The sequence below is a fragment of the Pelophylax lessonae genome, assembly GCF_965119305.1.
Source record: "Pelophylax lessonae genome assembly, chromosome: 3".
Taxonomy (NCBI): domain Eukaryota; kingdom Metazoa; phylum Chordata; class Amphibia; order Anura; family Ranidae; genus Pelophylax; species Pelophylax lessonae.
The window spans coordinates 335167193-335184552 of NC_138770.1; the positions used below are offsets into that span (position 1 = coordinate 335167193).

At 48.0% G+C, this 17360-nt stretch overlaps 1 protein-coding gene across 2 annotated transcripts in view; it reads right to left on the bottom strand.

The window, feature by feature from the left end:
- Positions 1-325: 325 nt before the first annotated feature.
- The window catches only part of ZNF451 (zinc finger protein 451), a 219688-nt gene continuing 202653 nt past the window's right edge, over positions 326-17360 (bottom strand). For both annotated transcript variants that reach the window (XM_082249986.1, XM_082249985.1), the window contains one exon: positions 326-576. In XM_082249986.1, coding sequence (XP_082106112.1) covers positions 530-576 — 47 coding nt within the window. In that variant the 3' untranslated portion in view covers positions 326-529. The remainder of the gene's footprint in view (positions 577-17360) is intronic.

Sequence of the window (17360 nt, forward strand, 5' to 3'; positions counted from 1 at the left end):
TCCAGGCACTACATGGAACTTTTCCTACACGGTAGTCAAGATAAAGCAATGTAAAGCATTACCCATTTTTTCTCCTTCCTCAAATCTGACAGCTGCGCAGCCAACATTTATCAGTTACCAAGGGATAAGATTTTATTATTTTTTAAAATCTTAACGATTACTCTTGGTCCTGAAAGGAAGCTACTCGGATACTAGCTAATAAGTTGCTAGGAGAGATTGAAGAGGATCCAATACACAATACATTACATAATGACCAATGTATACCTGAAGTTGGATAACATATTGCCCTTCGTGCCAATATCCCGTTTGCAATACCACATTTAATACAAGGTACAGAGATGAAAATGACAAGAGCAATGGCACACATGTAATTCAGGACATGATCATTTAGGTATTAGACTGACTTATTAGGTTAACAGAAAAAGCATGAGTCTAATTTAAGGCATCAAGCTCTTTGCAGCACTGATGACGAACATTACTTTCAGTTCATAAGGAACCAGAAGCTTTAAAGATCCATTCCAAAAAAGAATTACATTTCCAGTAGGCTTCTTCTAAGTGCTTCCTTAATAGCAGCATCTGTAGGAAAGGAATTATACATATTACAAATCAGCCTGTCCAGTTAAAGACTTTATGCTCAAGAAAAGACTTATAGTAGGCAGAGATGAATGTTTTTTTTTTTTTAATTTTAGATTCATACTTACCTAGGTGGATGAAGCATCGGTCCGATGCTGCATCTGTCCCCCAGCGCCTTCAACACTGAGGGCCGGAACGATCAAACAACGCTGATTGCCATGAGAGAGGAGGGGGCAGAGCAGAGAGCTGCTGACTGACACTCAGCAGCTCTCTGCCCCCTCCTCTCTCACAGGAGCGGATTCGGCTTCCATCGGGTCTCCGATGAAGTAACCAGAAATCAACGCCACGTCCGGTTAACTCAACTGCTAGTGGCGCCGATTTATAAAAAACTGACAATTTTCAAAAATGCAGATTTTGGCGTTTTGAATACTTTGAAGTGCAGTGGAGGGGTCTGGGGTCTTTTAGACCCCAGATCCCTCCATAAAAAGAGTACCCGCCACTGCCTATTACTGTCACCAGGGATGTTTATATTACTTGCGACAGCAATAAAAGTGATCTTTTTTTTTTTTTGAGGAACAGCGAAAAAAAAAAAAAAACAAAAATAGGAAAAAAAAAATTCTTAAAAAGCGCCCTCATCCCCATGAGCTTGTGCACCAAAGAAAACCCATACGCAAGTCACGCCCGCAAATGTAAACAGTGTTCAAATCACATGGGAGGTATCGCCGCGATCGTCGGAGCCAGAGCAATAATTCTAGCAAAAGACCACCTCTAACTCTAAACTAGAGTTGCCTATGGAGATTGTTTTATGGAACGTCGTTTGTCACCATTCCACAAGGGTGCACAATTTAGAACTGTGACATGTTAGGTATCTATTTACTCGGCGTGACATCATCTTTTACAATATACCACCAAGAAATTGGGCTAGCTTTGTTTTTTTTTACATTCAGTGAAGTGTATTTTCTAGTGGGATCTGCCGCTTCCCTTTCTACTCCCCTGAGCCTCATCCATCCCTTCGATACGGAACATTGTTTACTTGCTAACCGGGATGCATCTGGCTCACGCTGACCTCTCATGTTTGATGACCTACATCGCTATAGGGCCCTGGATTTGGGCTCTTCTTTCGGAGAATGTTCGCCCCCTTTTCCCCGTTTTGGGGGGTACTACTTGTGTTAAGCCTGATGCCCCAGCTGGTGTTCCGTGGCCCTTGCTGGCTTGGTTCGACCTGCTGGTATCTCTCATACGTGCCTGTTTATTTTTTTTGGTGTTTGTTCTGGGTTGATGCTCCCACGTGTTGGGTCTATGCGGAGCCGGGTGGGTTACTGTATTTGGGACTTGTATGTTCCTGCTCATGTGTCTTTTTTTTGGGTTCACTTTTTTAGGCTTCTCATTTTATTTACTGCACAGTCAATTTTGCTTGTCACTTATGGTTGGGGTGGGCGTTGCTGCCTGCGCCGGGGGTCCTCCCGCTTCCCTTGCCTGGTTATTTCTTGTTTCCGTTACGATGGCCTCTCCTTACCTGGAATATACGCGGGGTGCGTGACAGGATTAAACGTTTTGTTGTCCTATCCTATTTGAAGGATGAGCGTGCTGACATTATGGTCTTAGTTGAGACACACGCTGACGGCCACCTGTTACAGGCTCTGCGTCGCCCATGGATTGAATGGTCGTTTCACGCCACTTATTCCTCGTACTTGAGAGGGGTTTCCCTACTCATATCCAAATCTACTCCTTTCCAGGTGTGCTCACGGACTCTCAGGGCAGGTATGTTTTTGTCCAGGGGTTGATCGGTGGTCTGGAGGTTCTAATTCTAGCATGGTATGTGCCACCCCCTTATGCTGCCTCCCTTCTCACAGTGGGTTTTGACTTTATGGCCAAGTTCCCCTCCATCCCTGCAAATATGGTTAGGGGATTTTAACATGGTCTCTAATCCCGTACTGGACAGACAGAGCCCCTCCCTGGTGGACACCGCCCCTGTGCCTGACACTAGATTTAGTAGACTGCTTACAGACTTTGGCTTGGTGGACACCTGGAGACATCTCTACCCTACTACTCGCACCTATTCCTGCTACTCCGCCACCCATTTCTCCATGTTGAGAATTGACTGCTCTCCGATCATGCCCCGTACTGGATCTCTCTGACCGCCTTTCCTGGCCCTCTACGGAGCCACTGGCGCCTGAATCCCTTCTGGCTCTCTGTGGTGCCGGGGATGGACGGCCTTGGGGAGGAGTGGACGCACTTTTTTTCTACCAATGACCTTACCACCTCCCCCTTACTAGTGTGGGAGACATTCAAACTTCACGCTAAAATGCTCTTGTCGGAGCACATCTCCAGGTTTAAGAGATCTTCTCGGCTGGAGTGCTCCTCGGCGGAGCGCCAACTTGAGACTCTTGAGAGTCAATATGCTCTTGCGCCTTCCCCGGATTTACTTGCTGACTTGAATTTACAGAAGAGGGCGATGGAGCAGCTCTGCCGGGAACGCGCTAATCGCAAACTCTTCTTTTGCAAGCAACGGGCTTTTGAGTTTGGTGAGAAGGCGGGTAAGCTCATCTCCACGACAAGCCCCCGGTTATTTCCCTTCGGACCCGTCTGCTGTTGCAGAGGAGTTCGCCTCCATCTTCCAGGAGGTCTACACATCCAAGATGCAGTATTCCCCTTCGGATCTAACGGCTCTACTTGATTCCATTACATTCCCTACTCTATCCCCCGAACAGGCCTCTGCTCTTGATGCCCCCCTGTCGGTTGCCGATATTGTCGAGGCCCTCTCCTGCTTTGCACGGGCCAAAGCACAGGGTTCGGATGGCCTCCCGGCCGAATTCTATTCCCTGTTCTCAGAGACCCTAGCCCCCAAACTCCTTGAGGTTTATAACGCTATGTTTGAAGCTGAGGACAGTCCTGTGTCCATGAATGAAGCCCTGATTGTCCTTATACCCAAACCCGGCAAGGACCCTAAATTTCCTGAATCTTATCGTCCCATTTCCCTCCTTCAGTGCGATATTAAAATCCTAGCCAAGATACTGGCTCTGCGCCTTAACCACTTAAGCCCCGGAGGATTTGGCTGCTAAAGGACCAGGGTTTTTTTTGCGATTTTTTACTGCGTGACTTTAACGGACAATTGCGCGGTCGTGCGACGCTGTACCTAAACGAATTTGACGTCCTTTTTTTCCCACAAACAGAGCTTTCTTTTGGTGGTATTTGATCACCTGTGCGATTTTTTGATCACGCGCTATAAACAAAAAAAGAGCGTAAATTTTGCAAAAATAACAATATTTTTCACATTTTTTTATATGAAATTCCCCCCAAAAAAAAGTAAAAATCAAAATTTTTTAACATTTTTCGGCCAATTTGTTTTATGCTACCTATGTTTGGTAAAAAAAAAAATCGCAAAAAGCGTATTTTGATTGGTTTGCGCAAAAGTTATCGCGTTTACTAAAAGGGAAAGATTTTTGTCATTTTTGGTGTTTTTTTTTCTAACGCGTAATGGCGGCGATCTGCGATTTTTTTTTCGGTACTGCGACATTGCGGCGGACAGATCGGACCCTTGACTGACATTTTTGACACTTTTGGGGTTACCAGTGACATTACTGCAGTAATCAGTGCTATACATATGCACTGTTACTGCAAAAATGACACTGGCAGGGAAGGGGTTAACTTTATTGGACAGGGAGGGGTTAAGTGTGTCCTAGGGGCGTGATTCTAACTGTGTAGGGACATTCCTATTGGTGTAAAAGCAAAGATCAACCGTTCTACATAGTAGAACGGACAGATCTTCACTTTTACACAGGGAGAACTGACAGGCAGCTTGTTTACACAAGCTGCTCTGTCTTTCTCCCTTCACAGGAGCGATCGCAGTGTGACTGGCGGACATAGAGTCCGCCGGTCACACGCACTGACTTGTCTGTGAACGAGCCTCGGCGGGCGCGCGCCCGCCCGCGATAGGCTCGCAAGTCAGTGACAGGCGAGTGACGTACCGATACGTCACTCTGCCTGGCCGGGGCTGACCGCCGCAGTATATAGTCGTGCGGCGGTCGGCAACCGGTTAATAAGGTTGTCCACTCCCTTATACACCCGGATCAGACGGGTTTTATGCCCTCCAAGAACACGGAATGCAACACGCGGCGTTTATTCATGAATGTACAGGCGACGCATGATCTGGGGGGTACACGAGTCTTGGTGTCCTTGGATGCTGCAAAGGCCTTTGACTCGGTGGAGTGGCAATACTTGTGGCAATGTCTGAGGCGCTTCTGCTTCAGGCCCAAATTCGTGAGGTGGTTGACCATCCTCTACCATTGTTCCTGTGCTCGGGTGGTGGCGAATGGTCATACTTCCCGGTCATTTCCTCTTTCTAGAGGTACTCGGCAGGGTTGCCCGATTTCCCCACTGTTATATGCCTTGGCGGTCGAGCCCTGGCCATTGCCATACGAGCACACCCCGCTATCGTTGGCCTTCATCGTGACGACCACGTTCACAAAATAGGTCTTTATGCAGACGATATGCTTCTTTATCTAGCTGACCCTGGCTCTTCTCTGTCAATGGTCCTGGACCTCATCACTACCTTTGGTGGGTTCTCGGGCCTGACCAACTGGGATAAATCGTAGATCTTGTCCCTGGATGTCTTCCCCCCAGTCACAGGAACAGTTTCTTTTGCCGTTATTGCGCGTCTCCACCCTTAAACACCTAGGAGTGTATGTTTCCAGCACCCTTGCAGATTATATCTCTCTCAATATTGAACCCTTATACCCCCTGGTTAAGCATAAGACTCAAATTTGGTCCCGCCCTTCCATTGGTGTGATGGGTCGCGTGAACTTAATTAAGATGATTCTTCTACCCAAAATCCTATATGTCTTGTGGCATTCTCCTACGTATATTCCTTATAAATATTTTGCGATCCTTGAACGATTACTGAAGACTTTTGTATGGGGTTCCAGTAGACAAACTGGCTTGGCGTCATGCTCAGAAGCCTACCATATTGGGGGGACTCGCTGTCCCTGACTTTGGGGTACTACCGGACCCTGGACTGTGGATGACCAAAGGGGGTCTTGCATCTCTCCCATGTGCTACGCGGGGGGGCGATCCTGCCCTTTTCCCAGTTGCGGACTGAATTTGACCTTCCCCCTACCATGTACTCCCGCTACTATCAACTTCGGCATGCCCTTCATGCTCAGTTTGGGGGCCGCTACCCAGACTTGCCCACGGTTGACCTTTTGGATGTCCTGACTAGCTCTGACTCCCGTAAGCTTATATCCCTTCTGTACGAGATGCTGACGTCCAAATCAGTCACGACCCTGGCATTCGGTGTTCGCCCTCATTGGACCTCATTGAATAATAAATCCACCCTAGGGACTAAAATCAGAGGGAGTGCCCAATTTATCACTCAGCCAACATGCACACAGACTGCTCACAATAACATGATGGCGACAGGGCCAAGCTACATTTCAATCCAAAGTGACAAAAACAGTTTAGGCTGGAAAGCACTCTAAGCAGGACCCAACACCCAAAAGGTACTTCAGGCTCATTCTGCAGAAACTCAGCTTGTTGCATTGAGATCCGACAGCATGTTTAAATGTCTTAGCAGCTGTGTGAAGAATTCATTAATTTTGCTAAGACTAATGCATGGTACACACGATTAGATTATCGGATGAATTATCTTTTTTTTGCATGCTAGTCTCATATCAAAAATTAAGAGTTTACTAGAGTTAAGAAAATTCTCGCACGACAGAATAAAAATTTGTAAGTGATCTAATGTGTTGTATTTTATTTGTATTGCATATTCGGACAACTGTACTGTACAAATTAAAATTGTCCGATCTGGTATTGCATGAAAAGGTTTTTCGGGCTTATCAGATCGGATGAACTGTCATGATCGGCTCTCGAAAGCTGTGTACTAACGATCAGATTATCGTTACGATCGATTCGAAGGTGGCATTTTTCGTATGATTTTCTGATTGTTTGTATGGGCCTTAACAGGGCCCATAGAGGAGTCAATTTGTTTTCATTCGACTATTCCCTCATCCACACACTTTATGTGGATAGGGAGAATCCTTCCCACTAAACTATTTTATTCTGACAACGGGGAGAGTTCCCCATAGTCAAAGTACACTGACCACTGTTGCAGGCTATAGCCTGCAGCGCTAATTGGGTGGCAAATATCCGACAGGGCAGTTGTACAGAAGTTGATTGATTTCTGTACAACCAAGGTTCCCATACACAGATTGAAATTCAGCTGGTCCCTACTTAACTGGCTGAATTTTAATCCATGTATGGCTGGCTTTACGGATTACAACCAGCAGAGCAGGACAGAGGTCTAATTCTGCTAGGACTAGAAGAGTCTACACTACAGATTTTGTTTGGCAGTGCCCAATCTTCCTGTAGGTAGTAGTTTAACACACTTATTTCAGGGATCCTGCATTCTTAAATGGATGAGACAGAAACATTATTAGGAGTCCTGGTAAATAGTAAGCAACTATGCTTCACTAATTGTCTTCCAGGGCAGCATCTAAGGGATCAGCTCCTCCTACCTGAAACAGGAAACACAATAGCTGCCTTGATTGGGTTTCCTCCAGGCCCACTAGGAGCTATACCGGTTTGTTATTTATCCAGTCTCCTTGCTATGCTGCAGGAGGCTCCATGACCAGCCTCCCATTCAGCTCACCAAGCTTTAGGCAGTGAAGATCAGGGGTTAGCACAATAGGGAAATGCTAGCTCCCGCCTGAAGTTTCACCCCTACTGAGGGGTATGCAACTATCCCCCCAGCTGAGAAGATGCCGGAGTGGCATCCCCCCTACACTGTACCTGGAGCATTTCTGGAGAACCTTCTGGGCTAGTTCCTGCTAGCCTCAGCGATATCTTGGCAGGCGGTGCGCGAGTGTGGGGGGGGGGATGCCTCCTTGTGGAGGAGCGAGCAAGATAGTGGCGGAGGTGCTTCTGGTCCGCAGCCATCTTGGGGAGGGCGGAAGACGGACGACAAAGCGGAGAACATCGGCTGACATCACTTCCGGGCAGCGGCCCAAATTTCAAAAAAAGAAAAAACGACAAAACTGTTCATTAGACTTATTGGTAATGCTGTTTCTACGAACCTTCCAGGATGGCAACACATGAGCGATGAGAGGCTCCACCTGACAAGAAACAATCAGTTCACAGTTGTTAAAAGGTCTCACCCTTCCCCATGTCCCTCAGTTGCAAAAAAAAAGCAGTTCCCTAACCGATTCACAAGGGATGTATAATCACTTAGGGGCTTACCACCTATTGTTTACATTCTTAACTCACCCTTTTAACAGGGCGGGAAGAAGGCCTGCTATCCTGGAAGGTTCGTAGAAACACTGTTACCGGTAAGTCTAACGGACGTTTTTCTCCTCTCACCTTCCAGGATGGCAACACATTAAAGGATAATAAAGTAACCACAGGCCTACCTTCGGATGGGACCTCCCCCTGTAGTACCTTTCGGCCAAAGGCTAGTTCTTGCCAAGACAGAAACGTGTCATGGCTGGACCAGGTGGCTGCACTGCAAATCTGTTCCCAGGAAGCTCCTGCTTTTTCGGCCCAGGAGGTTGCCAGTGCTCTGGTTGAGTGTGCTTTCAGTTTTGCTGCCGCAGGAATACCTGAAACCTCATAAGACATCGTAATGGCTTGTCTGATCCACCTAGAGGCTGAAGGTTTTGACGCTTGCAGTCCCTTTCTTGGTCCAGAGTAGAGGATCAAAAGGTGATTAGATCTCCTAAACTCCCTGGTCCTCTGTAAATAAGAGAGGAGGCATCTCCTCACATCTAAACAATAAAATTTCATTTCTAGGACCATCACAAAAGGATGGTAAAATGATCTCCTGTTTCCTGTGAAAGGAAGATGCTACTTTGGGCAGATATAGAAAATCTGGCCTGAGAATCCTATCTGGGAGGATTAACATAAATGGTTTTTTAAACGAAAGACCATGTAAGTCCCCTACCCTTCTAGCTGTCGTGACAGCTAAAAAGGAAGGCTAGTTTTAGGGAAAACTTAAAGGGAACCTCTTCTATAGGTTCAAAAGAGTTTCTAGATAACACCTCTGGCTGACATTCGACCTTAGTAGGAGATCGTCCAGATATCCCAAGACCGCAATGCCCCGAGCCCTTAGCAGGCCCAGAACCGGTGCCAGCACTTTGGTAAAGACCCTTGGAGCCGAAGCGAGACCGAAAGGTAAACGCCACAAACTGATAGTGGTCCTCCGCTATTGGGAACCAAAGGTACCTCTGGTGACCCTCGAAAATGGGGATGTGTAGGTACGCATCCTTCAGGTCTATAGAGGCCAGGAATTCCCCCGGACTCAGGGAGGCCACCACCGAATGGAGAGATTCCATACGGAACTTCCGAACGTGCACAAAGCGGTTCAGTGCTTTCAGGTCCAGAATAGGACGCACTTTGCCCTTCTTTCTGGGCACAGTGAACAGATTGGAATAAAACCCCCGAAACCTGTCCCGATGAGACACCGTGACAATTACCCCCTGGGCGAGGAGGTCCTGCACCGCCCGATGCAGGTCCTGCAGACAACCCGGAGGCAAATGAAGATTTGAAGGAAAAAAATCTGTCCGCCGGCCGGGAAAGGAATTCGATCTTGTACCCTGATCGAATGATTTCCTGAACCCACCTGTCCGGAATTCGGAGCAGCCAAGGTTGGAGGAAACCGCGCAAACGTCCCCCCCACCCCTGAAACGGGTGAGGGCGCCCCTTCAGGCAGAGGCGGATTGACCCGCCGAGCCGGCAGTGCCGGCCTTCCGCTTACCTGCCCGGGGCTTTTTCTGGCTACCTTGGCCCTTGCCTTTAGTTTGGTTCCGAAAGGTACGAAAGGACCCCTGAGTGGATCGAGAAGTGGAACCCCGCTTGCCTCGAAAGGACTTGTTTTTCGGGTTCTGGGGTAACAAGGTGCTCTTGCCCCCCGTGACGCCTTTCACCAAGGTATCCAATGCCTCGCCAAAAAGACGAGAACCAGCATAGGGAAACTCAGCAACTGTTTTCCGTGACGACTGGTCAGCCGACCAGCTCTTCAGCCAGATCAGGCGACGGTTAAGCACCGCAACACTAGACAGGCGTGCGACTAAAGGGGCCTCATTTAAGGCGGTATCACACAGATAGATGAATCCTTGGTGAATTTGATCCACCATAGCTAGCCTGGCAGGTGGAACCGAATCAGACACGAGGTTGCACCTAAGCACCTTAGTCCAATCAGCCACCACCTGAGCCACCAAGACGGATGCGAAAACCGGTTTGAGCAAGGAACCCGCCACCCTGTAGGAATGGCGGGCTAGAGACTCCAACCGTCGGTCCATGGGATCCCGAAAAACCGGGGTCTCAGTAGGAATCAAGGTAGCCTTGTTTAACACGGCTACAGTGTGATCCACCTGTGGAGGAACACACCATCGCGATTCCGGTGCAAAGGGATAAAGTAATTTAAACCGACTAGGAACCAGGAATGGACGTTTTAAAGTGCGCCACAGTTCATTAACAGTGTAATGAAACTCAGCGGGGCAGGGAAAAACCTGCGCCAACTTGCGGGTCCTGTGTGTCCCAAATGAGGACACAATACCCAGAGGACTGGGCTCATCATCCAAATGTAGTGTTTCCTTCACAGAAACAATCAATTCATCCATGGTCGCGCGTTCTTCAGGCGACCCTGGGGGAGAATCATCAACCCCCTCCACCTCCGCCTCCCCCTTAGACCCCAGCGGGTCTAAGGATGAGCGAGACCCTGAAAAGGGCACGCCCGCAGAAGCAGCAGCCATATCACCATCTGAATCAGAGGAAAGAGATAATCTGGGCCTCTTTCTAGCAGCACGTTCAGCCATCAGCACCTCCATTTTGGACACTAAGGACGCCACTACAGCGGCCAAATCAGGTATAACAGGGGCCACAGCAGGACTGGGGTCCCCCACCAGGGCTGGAGGGAATTTGTTGTCCTGAGAATCCATTGCCCAAGGTGAAAAAATAACAGTGCAATAAAAAAAGGGAACTGTCCCTTTAACACCGCTGCGGAGTGCGCAGCCCACCCCTATGTGAACAGTGACAAAAGACGCCCAATAGGAGAAGAAAACTGAGCCAGAAATGACAAAACAGAAGGTTATGGAAGAGACAGTCTGCAGAGCCCACAGAATGTTGCCACCTAGGTCGCTGCTTCAGAGGAAAAGGAAGTGAGGTCAGAAGAGGCTGAACTATAAGCTGCCAGGGACTCAGGGAAAATGGCTGCCCATAGAACTGAATGGGAGACTTCCGGAAAATGGCCGCCGAAAATGTGCAGAACGATCTTTCTGTTACGCGCCGGATGGCGCCAAAACAACATGCAACACAGCCCACAGTGAAACCAACATGCCAGCCCAAAGTAAAGATGGCGGACCGCACGGTTTTTCCCCGCTGAAGCCGCCACACACATCGTCTGCACCCCCCAGTGAAAGCACCTAAGTGACACAGGGAAAAGGGCTCCCCACAAACACACAGCACCATAGCGCAGGGTATGTACAAAGGACCCCTGCAAGGGTCACAACAGGGAGACCCACACCAGCACAGACATGGGGAACACAGCAACACAGGACTGCCACCCCAGACAGAGGCCCCACACAGAAGTACTTACCTATACCAGATGGCGTGGGGAGCTTCTCAGAAAGGAAGGCCGCTGTCCTCATCTGACAGGGAATGCTGTTAGCCAAGGACATTACACTGCAGCACCGCAGATGTGTCCAGTGAGGTAGCCACCTCACAGGCTGCATCCCTGCTGCGAGCAGGGATGGGTCGTTCATAATGCCAGGATGAACCACGGCTGAACGCTCGATGGCAGGCTGGGGATCCCTCTGACCCTGGAGAACCAGGGCAGCCAGTCCGATTCCCAGCTCCGCATGAATCCATCTTCATCCGAAGAATTGACTAAAAACTAAAGCCGACAAAATAAACAGCTAGTAAATCAAAGAAAAACTGACATTTTCAAAGAAAATCAAATAAAAAAAAGATTAGAAAGGCTGAGACTGTAGCCCCAGCACAGGGAAGCCCAACTACTCCTGACGCTAGGCAGAAAGAAACTGAGTTGGGAGTGGTCACTGCAGGGGTGTATTGACCAGTGGGACAGCCCCCATGGGTGTGTATATGCAAATGTCTTTGTTCTTTTGACTAAGTCTTATGCCTAGCTACTCCTGCGGAGCGGAAGTCAATACCCAATAGTGGAGGCGGCGACTATTGGGAGGACGTAAGAGAAATATAAGATACAAAAGGTTCAGGATGGAATCCATCTACTAGGTCAAATATTCTCCCGGCAAGAGCATGCATGGCCACGGTAGATCTGCAAGATGCATATCTACATGTGCCGATAGAAAAGAGCTATTAAAAATACCTAAGATTCGAGGTCCAGGGCCCGGTTACGACACTGCATTTTCAATACACACCTCTGTAGTTTGGCATATCCGCAGCACCCAAGATCTTCTCAAAGATAATGGTGGAAGCCCTAAAACGTCTGAGGCAGCAAAGCACAGGAGTAGTACCATATCTGGACGATCTACTATTCTTCGGCAAGTCAGCAGAGAAGCTGAACCCCAATCAACAGGAAAGCATATCTTACATGCAGGACTTAGGGTGGATAGTTAATGAAGAGAAGTCACAACTATTACCAAGCCAGAGGGTCATATACTTGGGCTACATACTGGATGCCAAAAATATCAAGATCTTCCTAACGGAGGAAAAAAATCAAGAAAGATCAAGGAAGCGATGGTATCTCTAGTAGAGACTGTAAGATGGGGCATGGCAGTATTGGGACTGATGATGTCCTCAATTCCGGCCATCACCTGGGCTAAGCTCCGCACAAGATCATTGCAGAATCACATTTTGGCCCGACGGGATTGCAAGGCCTCATCCCTAGAAGAAACCATCTTGGTTCCCCATGCAATCAAAAGAACACTACAATGGTGGCTCAGGCAACATACATAACTCGAAGGCACCAAATGGACACAGAACGATCCTGGGAGGATCACTAGGGAGGCTAGCGCTCTAGGATGGGGAGCACATATGGCGTACTGTTGTGCACAAGGAAAATGGAGCCACCACTGGTCCCAAGCATGCTCAAACCTAAGCAGTACGGGAAAAGCATTCCAACCGGCGATTCAGGGCAAAGATGTCAGGATTCAATCAGAAGCCACGATGGTGGCATACCTGAACAGACAAAGGGGAACAAAATTGCCCCATCTCATGGAGCTGACAGAAACCACACTGTTAAGGGGCAATAGAAACGTCAGATCCATCTCCCCCATCAATCTAAAGCAGTGGTTCTCAACTCCTGTCCTCAGGACAAACTAACAGGTTAGATTTGCAAGATAACTGAAAAACATCACAGGTGATATCATTTGCTGCTTAGTGATTGCAGTATTCTAGTCTGCATTTACCCAAGGCAATACTTAAAATCTGCCCTGTTAGTGGGTCCTGAGGACAGGAGTTGAGAACCACCGGTCTAAAGGAAACAGACAACAAACTGGCAGATTTCCTAAGCCAACCAATAAATCTTTCTGTGGATTACCCGAGTCTGGTTTGCCTGAGGTGGACCTGTTTTCGGCAAATATAAATACGAAGCTCCCAAAATTCTTCTCTGTAAACCCTATGGATGGAACATTGAGGTGGATGGGTTCAACCAAAGCTGGGTTCCCCATCTATGCTATGCAATCCCCCCCCCCCAACTGCCCCAATACCAAAGTCGGTACAAAAGGTCAAGAAAGGGCTACAGTGATACTTATTGCACCCCAATGGCCTCAGAAACCATGGTTCAGTCACTTAAAGAAACTCTGCATTCAGCCTCATCTAACACTCCCAGACGTACCGAACCTCCTATCGCAAGGAGCAGTCAACTACAAGGTTATGAAGCTTTCAACCTGGTTCCTGAAAGAGAGAGGTTGCAGAGCAGGGGTCTGTCTAGCAGCATTATTGACACCATCCTAGCCAGCAAAAAACCTGTGACCAGAGCCATCTACGAACAAGTGAGGAAAAAGTTGGTCTTCTGGTACAAGAATAGGGGGATCCCCAACAAGGAAGCTATTCCTACAATCAAGGGTGGATAAGGGGATCTTCCATAACACGTTGAAGGTGCAAGTGGCAGCCCTGTCTTCCCTCCTTGATGTTAGGCTGGCGGAAGACATACAGTATCTCACAAAAGTGAGTACACCCCTCACATTTCTGTAAATATATTATATCTATTCATGTGATAACACTGAAGAAATGACACGTGCTACAATGTAAAGTAGTAAGTCTACAGCTTTTACAACAATGTAAATTTGCTGTCCCCTCAAAATAACACAGAGCCATTAAGGTCTAAACTGCTGGCAACAAAAGTGAGTATACCCCTAAGTGAACATGTCCAATTTGGACCCAACTAGCCATTTTCACTCCCTGGTGTCATGTGACTTCTTAGTGTTAGAAGATCTCAGGTGTGAATGGGAAGCAGGTGTGTTAAATTTGGTGTTAACGCTCTCACTGGTCACTGGAAGTTCAACATGGCACTTCATGGCAAAGAACTCGAAAGAATTATTGCTCTACATAAAGATGACCTAGGCTATAATACAATTGCCAAGACCCTGAAACTGCGCTGCAGCACGGTGGCCAAGACCATACTGCGGTTTACCAGGACAGGTTCCACTCAGAACAGGCCTTGCCATGGTTGACCAAAGAAGTTGAGTCTATGTGCTCAGTGTCATATCCAGAGGTTGTCTTTGGGAAATAGACATATGAGTGCTGCTAGCATTGCTAAAGAGGTTGAAGGGGTGGGGGTCAGCCTGTCAGTGCACAGACTATACACTGCATCAAATTGGTTTGCATGACTGTCATCCCAGAAGGAAGCCTCTTCTAAAGATGATGCACAAGAAAGCCCGCAAACAGTTTTCTGAAGACAAGCAGACTAATGAGAAGGATTACTGGGACCATGTTCTGTGGTTTGAGGAGACCAAGATGAACTTCTTTGGTTCAGATTGGGTCAAGCATGTGTGGTGGCAACCAGGTGAGTAGTAAAGACAAGTGTGTCTTGCCTACAGTCAAGCATGGTGGTGGGAGTGTCAGTCTGGGACTGCATGAGGGCTGCTGGCACTGGCGAGCTACAGTTCATTGAGGGAACCACGAATGCCAACATGAACTGTGACATACTGAACCAGAGCATGATTCCCCCCTCCCTTCGGACACTGGGCCGCAGAGCGAAATTCCAACATAACGACCCCAAACACACCTCCAAGACGACCACTGCCTTGCTAAAGAAGCCGAGGGTAAAGGTGATGGACTGGCCAAGCATGTCTCTAAACCTAAACCCTATTGAGCATCTGTGGGGCATCCTCAAACAGTTGGTGGAGGAGCACAAGGTCTCCAACATCCACCAGCTCCGTGATGTCGTCATGGAGGAGTGGAAGAGGACTCCAGTGGCAACCTGTGAAGCTCTGGTGAACTCCATGCCTAGGAGGGTTAAGGCAGTGCTGGAAAATAATGGTGACCACACAAAATATTGACACTTTGGGCCCAATTTGGACATTTCCACTTAGGGGTGTACTCACTTTTGCTGCCAGCGGTTTAGACATTAATGGCTGCATGTTTTGTTATTTTGAGGAGACAGCAAATTTACACTGTTATACAAGCTATACACTCACTATTTACATTGTAGCAAAGTGTAATTTCTTCAGTGTTGTCACATGAAAAGATATAATAAAATATTTACAAAAATGTGAGGGGTGTACTCACTTTTGTGAGATACTGTACTTAAGAGATTACTTCTCTCTCTCTCTCTCTCTCTCTCTCTCTCTCTCTAGAAAGCCAGACCCATAAAATTCAGCAGAATTCTGACGTGAGACCTCTCCACGGTGCTGAAAGGATTCCTCTCTGTACCCTTCGAACCACTAGAGGAATGTCTGGATAAGTACCTTACACTAAAAACCGTACTCCTGGTGACACTTGTTTTAGCAAGAAGAGTTAGCGAAATACAGACTCTATTCATGATAGAACCATACTGTTTAATTCTGACAGATTAAATTATCCTCACTATGGACCCAGCATTCCTACCAAAAGTCTGTTCAACTTTCCACAGAACTCAGAAGGTGGTTATTCCCTCCCTTCCAAATCCAATGGACAACAGGAAAAGAGTCGCTTACAACAAACTGGATGTTAAGGAAGATCCTGATATCCTACCTTGAGAGAACTAAAGGTTGGCGAAAAAACAACCTCGCTATTCGTTCTCCATACAGGCGTCAACAAAGGAAAGAAGGCCTCGAAAAACTGGATTTTTGACTTACCGTAAAATCCTTTTCTCTTAAGCTCATTGACAGACGCAGGACTGATATCTTGATATCCGTAAGGTTATACTGCCCCCTACAGGAGTAGGACACTAGGCAGGAAAAAAGTTCTGGCCACACCCATGGGCAGTCCCAGGGGGTATATCCTCTCTCTCCCTGCTATAGGATGCCAGTTATGTAACAAAGCAGTGTCAGAGACTCATACCAACCCAACTCAAAATAGAGGGGCGGGTACTGCGTCTGTCAATGAGCTTAAGCCCCGGTTCACACTTGTGCGTGTGCGGGGTTCGCATGTAATGTCGGAGCGCACTGCGCCGACATTACATGCGATCAGCTGTGCGGTGCGAGTTTACCCATACAAACTGTATGGCTAAATTCGCATCGCTCCCGCAGCAAACACGCACAGGAGGCATTTTTGCAGCCGCATCAGGATCGGATCGCACAGCGGTTCACACTTGTGCGATCCGATCCTGTGCGAACTGCACGATCGCACTGCGATATGCGATCAAACTGGGGGTGTCGTTAAGATTACATTGACACCCCCAGCGTATCGCATATGGCAGTGTGAACTGCCGAGGGTGCGTGTGCGATGCGGGAACAGGCTGCGAGTTCGCAGCCTTCCCGCATCGCATCAGTGTGAACCGGACCTAAGAGAAAAGGATTTTACGGTAAGTCAAAAATCCAGTTTTCTGTCGCTCATTGACAGACGCAGGACTGAGATCTTGATATCCGTAGGGACGTCCCAAAGCAGTGCCACAAATGAGGGGTGGGATAACAAATAAAATCCAATCCAGAAGGCCAAAACTGAGCCAACCAGAAGAATAGAGGACTCATTGAACCAAGCAGATGAGACCCACCTGAAAAAAACAAAACCCCAGAGGTAGACCAAAGGTCCCCTCAAACAGCGGCCTGCAAAACCTTGCGGCCGAAAGAGGCATCCGCCAATGCCAGCACATCAACCTTATAATTGTAAAGGTATGAACCGACGACCAGATAGCCGCCTTGCAAACCTGAAGCACCGACGCCTGATGGCAGAAGGCCCAGGAAGCACTAAGAGCCCGAGTAGAGTGCGCCTTAACAGGGAACGGAGGAACCCGACCCTTAATAGAATAAGCCTGCACCACCGTCTGTCTGATCCATCTGGAGATAGTCGCGGCAGACGCAGGCAACCCCTTTCTAGGGCCATCTGTGATCACAAAAAGTGAATCAGCCTTACGAAAAAAGAGTCAGTAGTAGCCAAGTACACCCTGATCGCCCGAACCACATCCAAGGAGTGTAACGCAAACTCCCGAGGATGACTGGGCTTAGGACACAGGGAAGGTAACACAATATCCTCATTCAAGTGAAAGTCGAAAACCACCTTAGGAAGGAAGGATGGATTCGGACGAAGAACCACCTTATCCTTATGAACCACCAGATATGGGGAACGACAAGACAACGCCGCCAGCTCCGACACCCTGCGTGCAGAAGTGATAGCCACCAAAAAGGCCACCTTCTGGGATAAGGTAAGCAAGGGAATCTCCCTAATATTTTCAA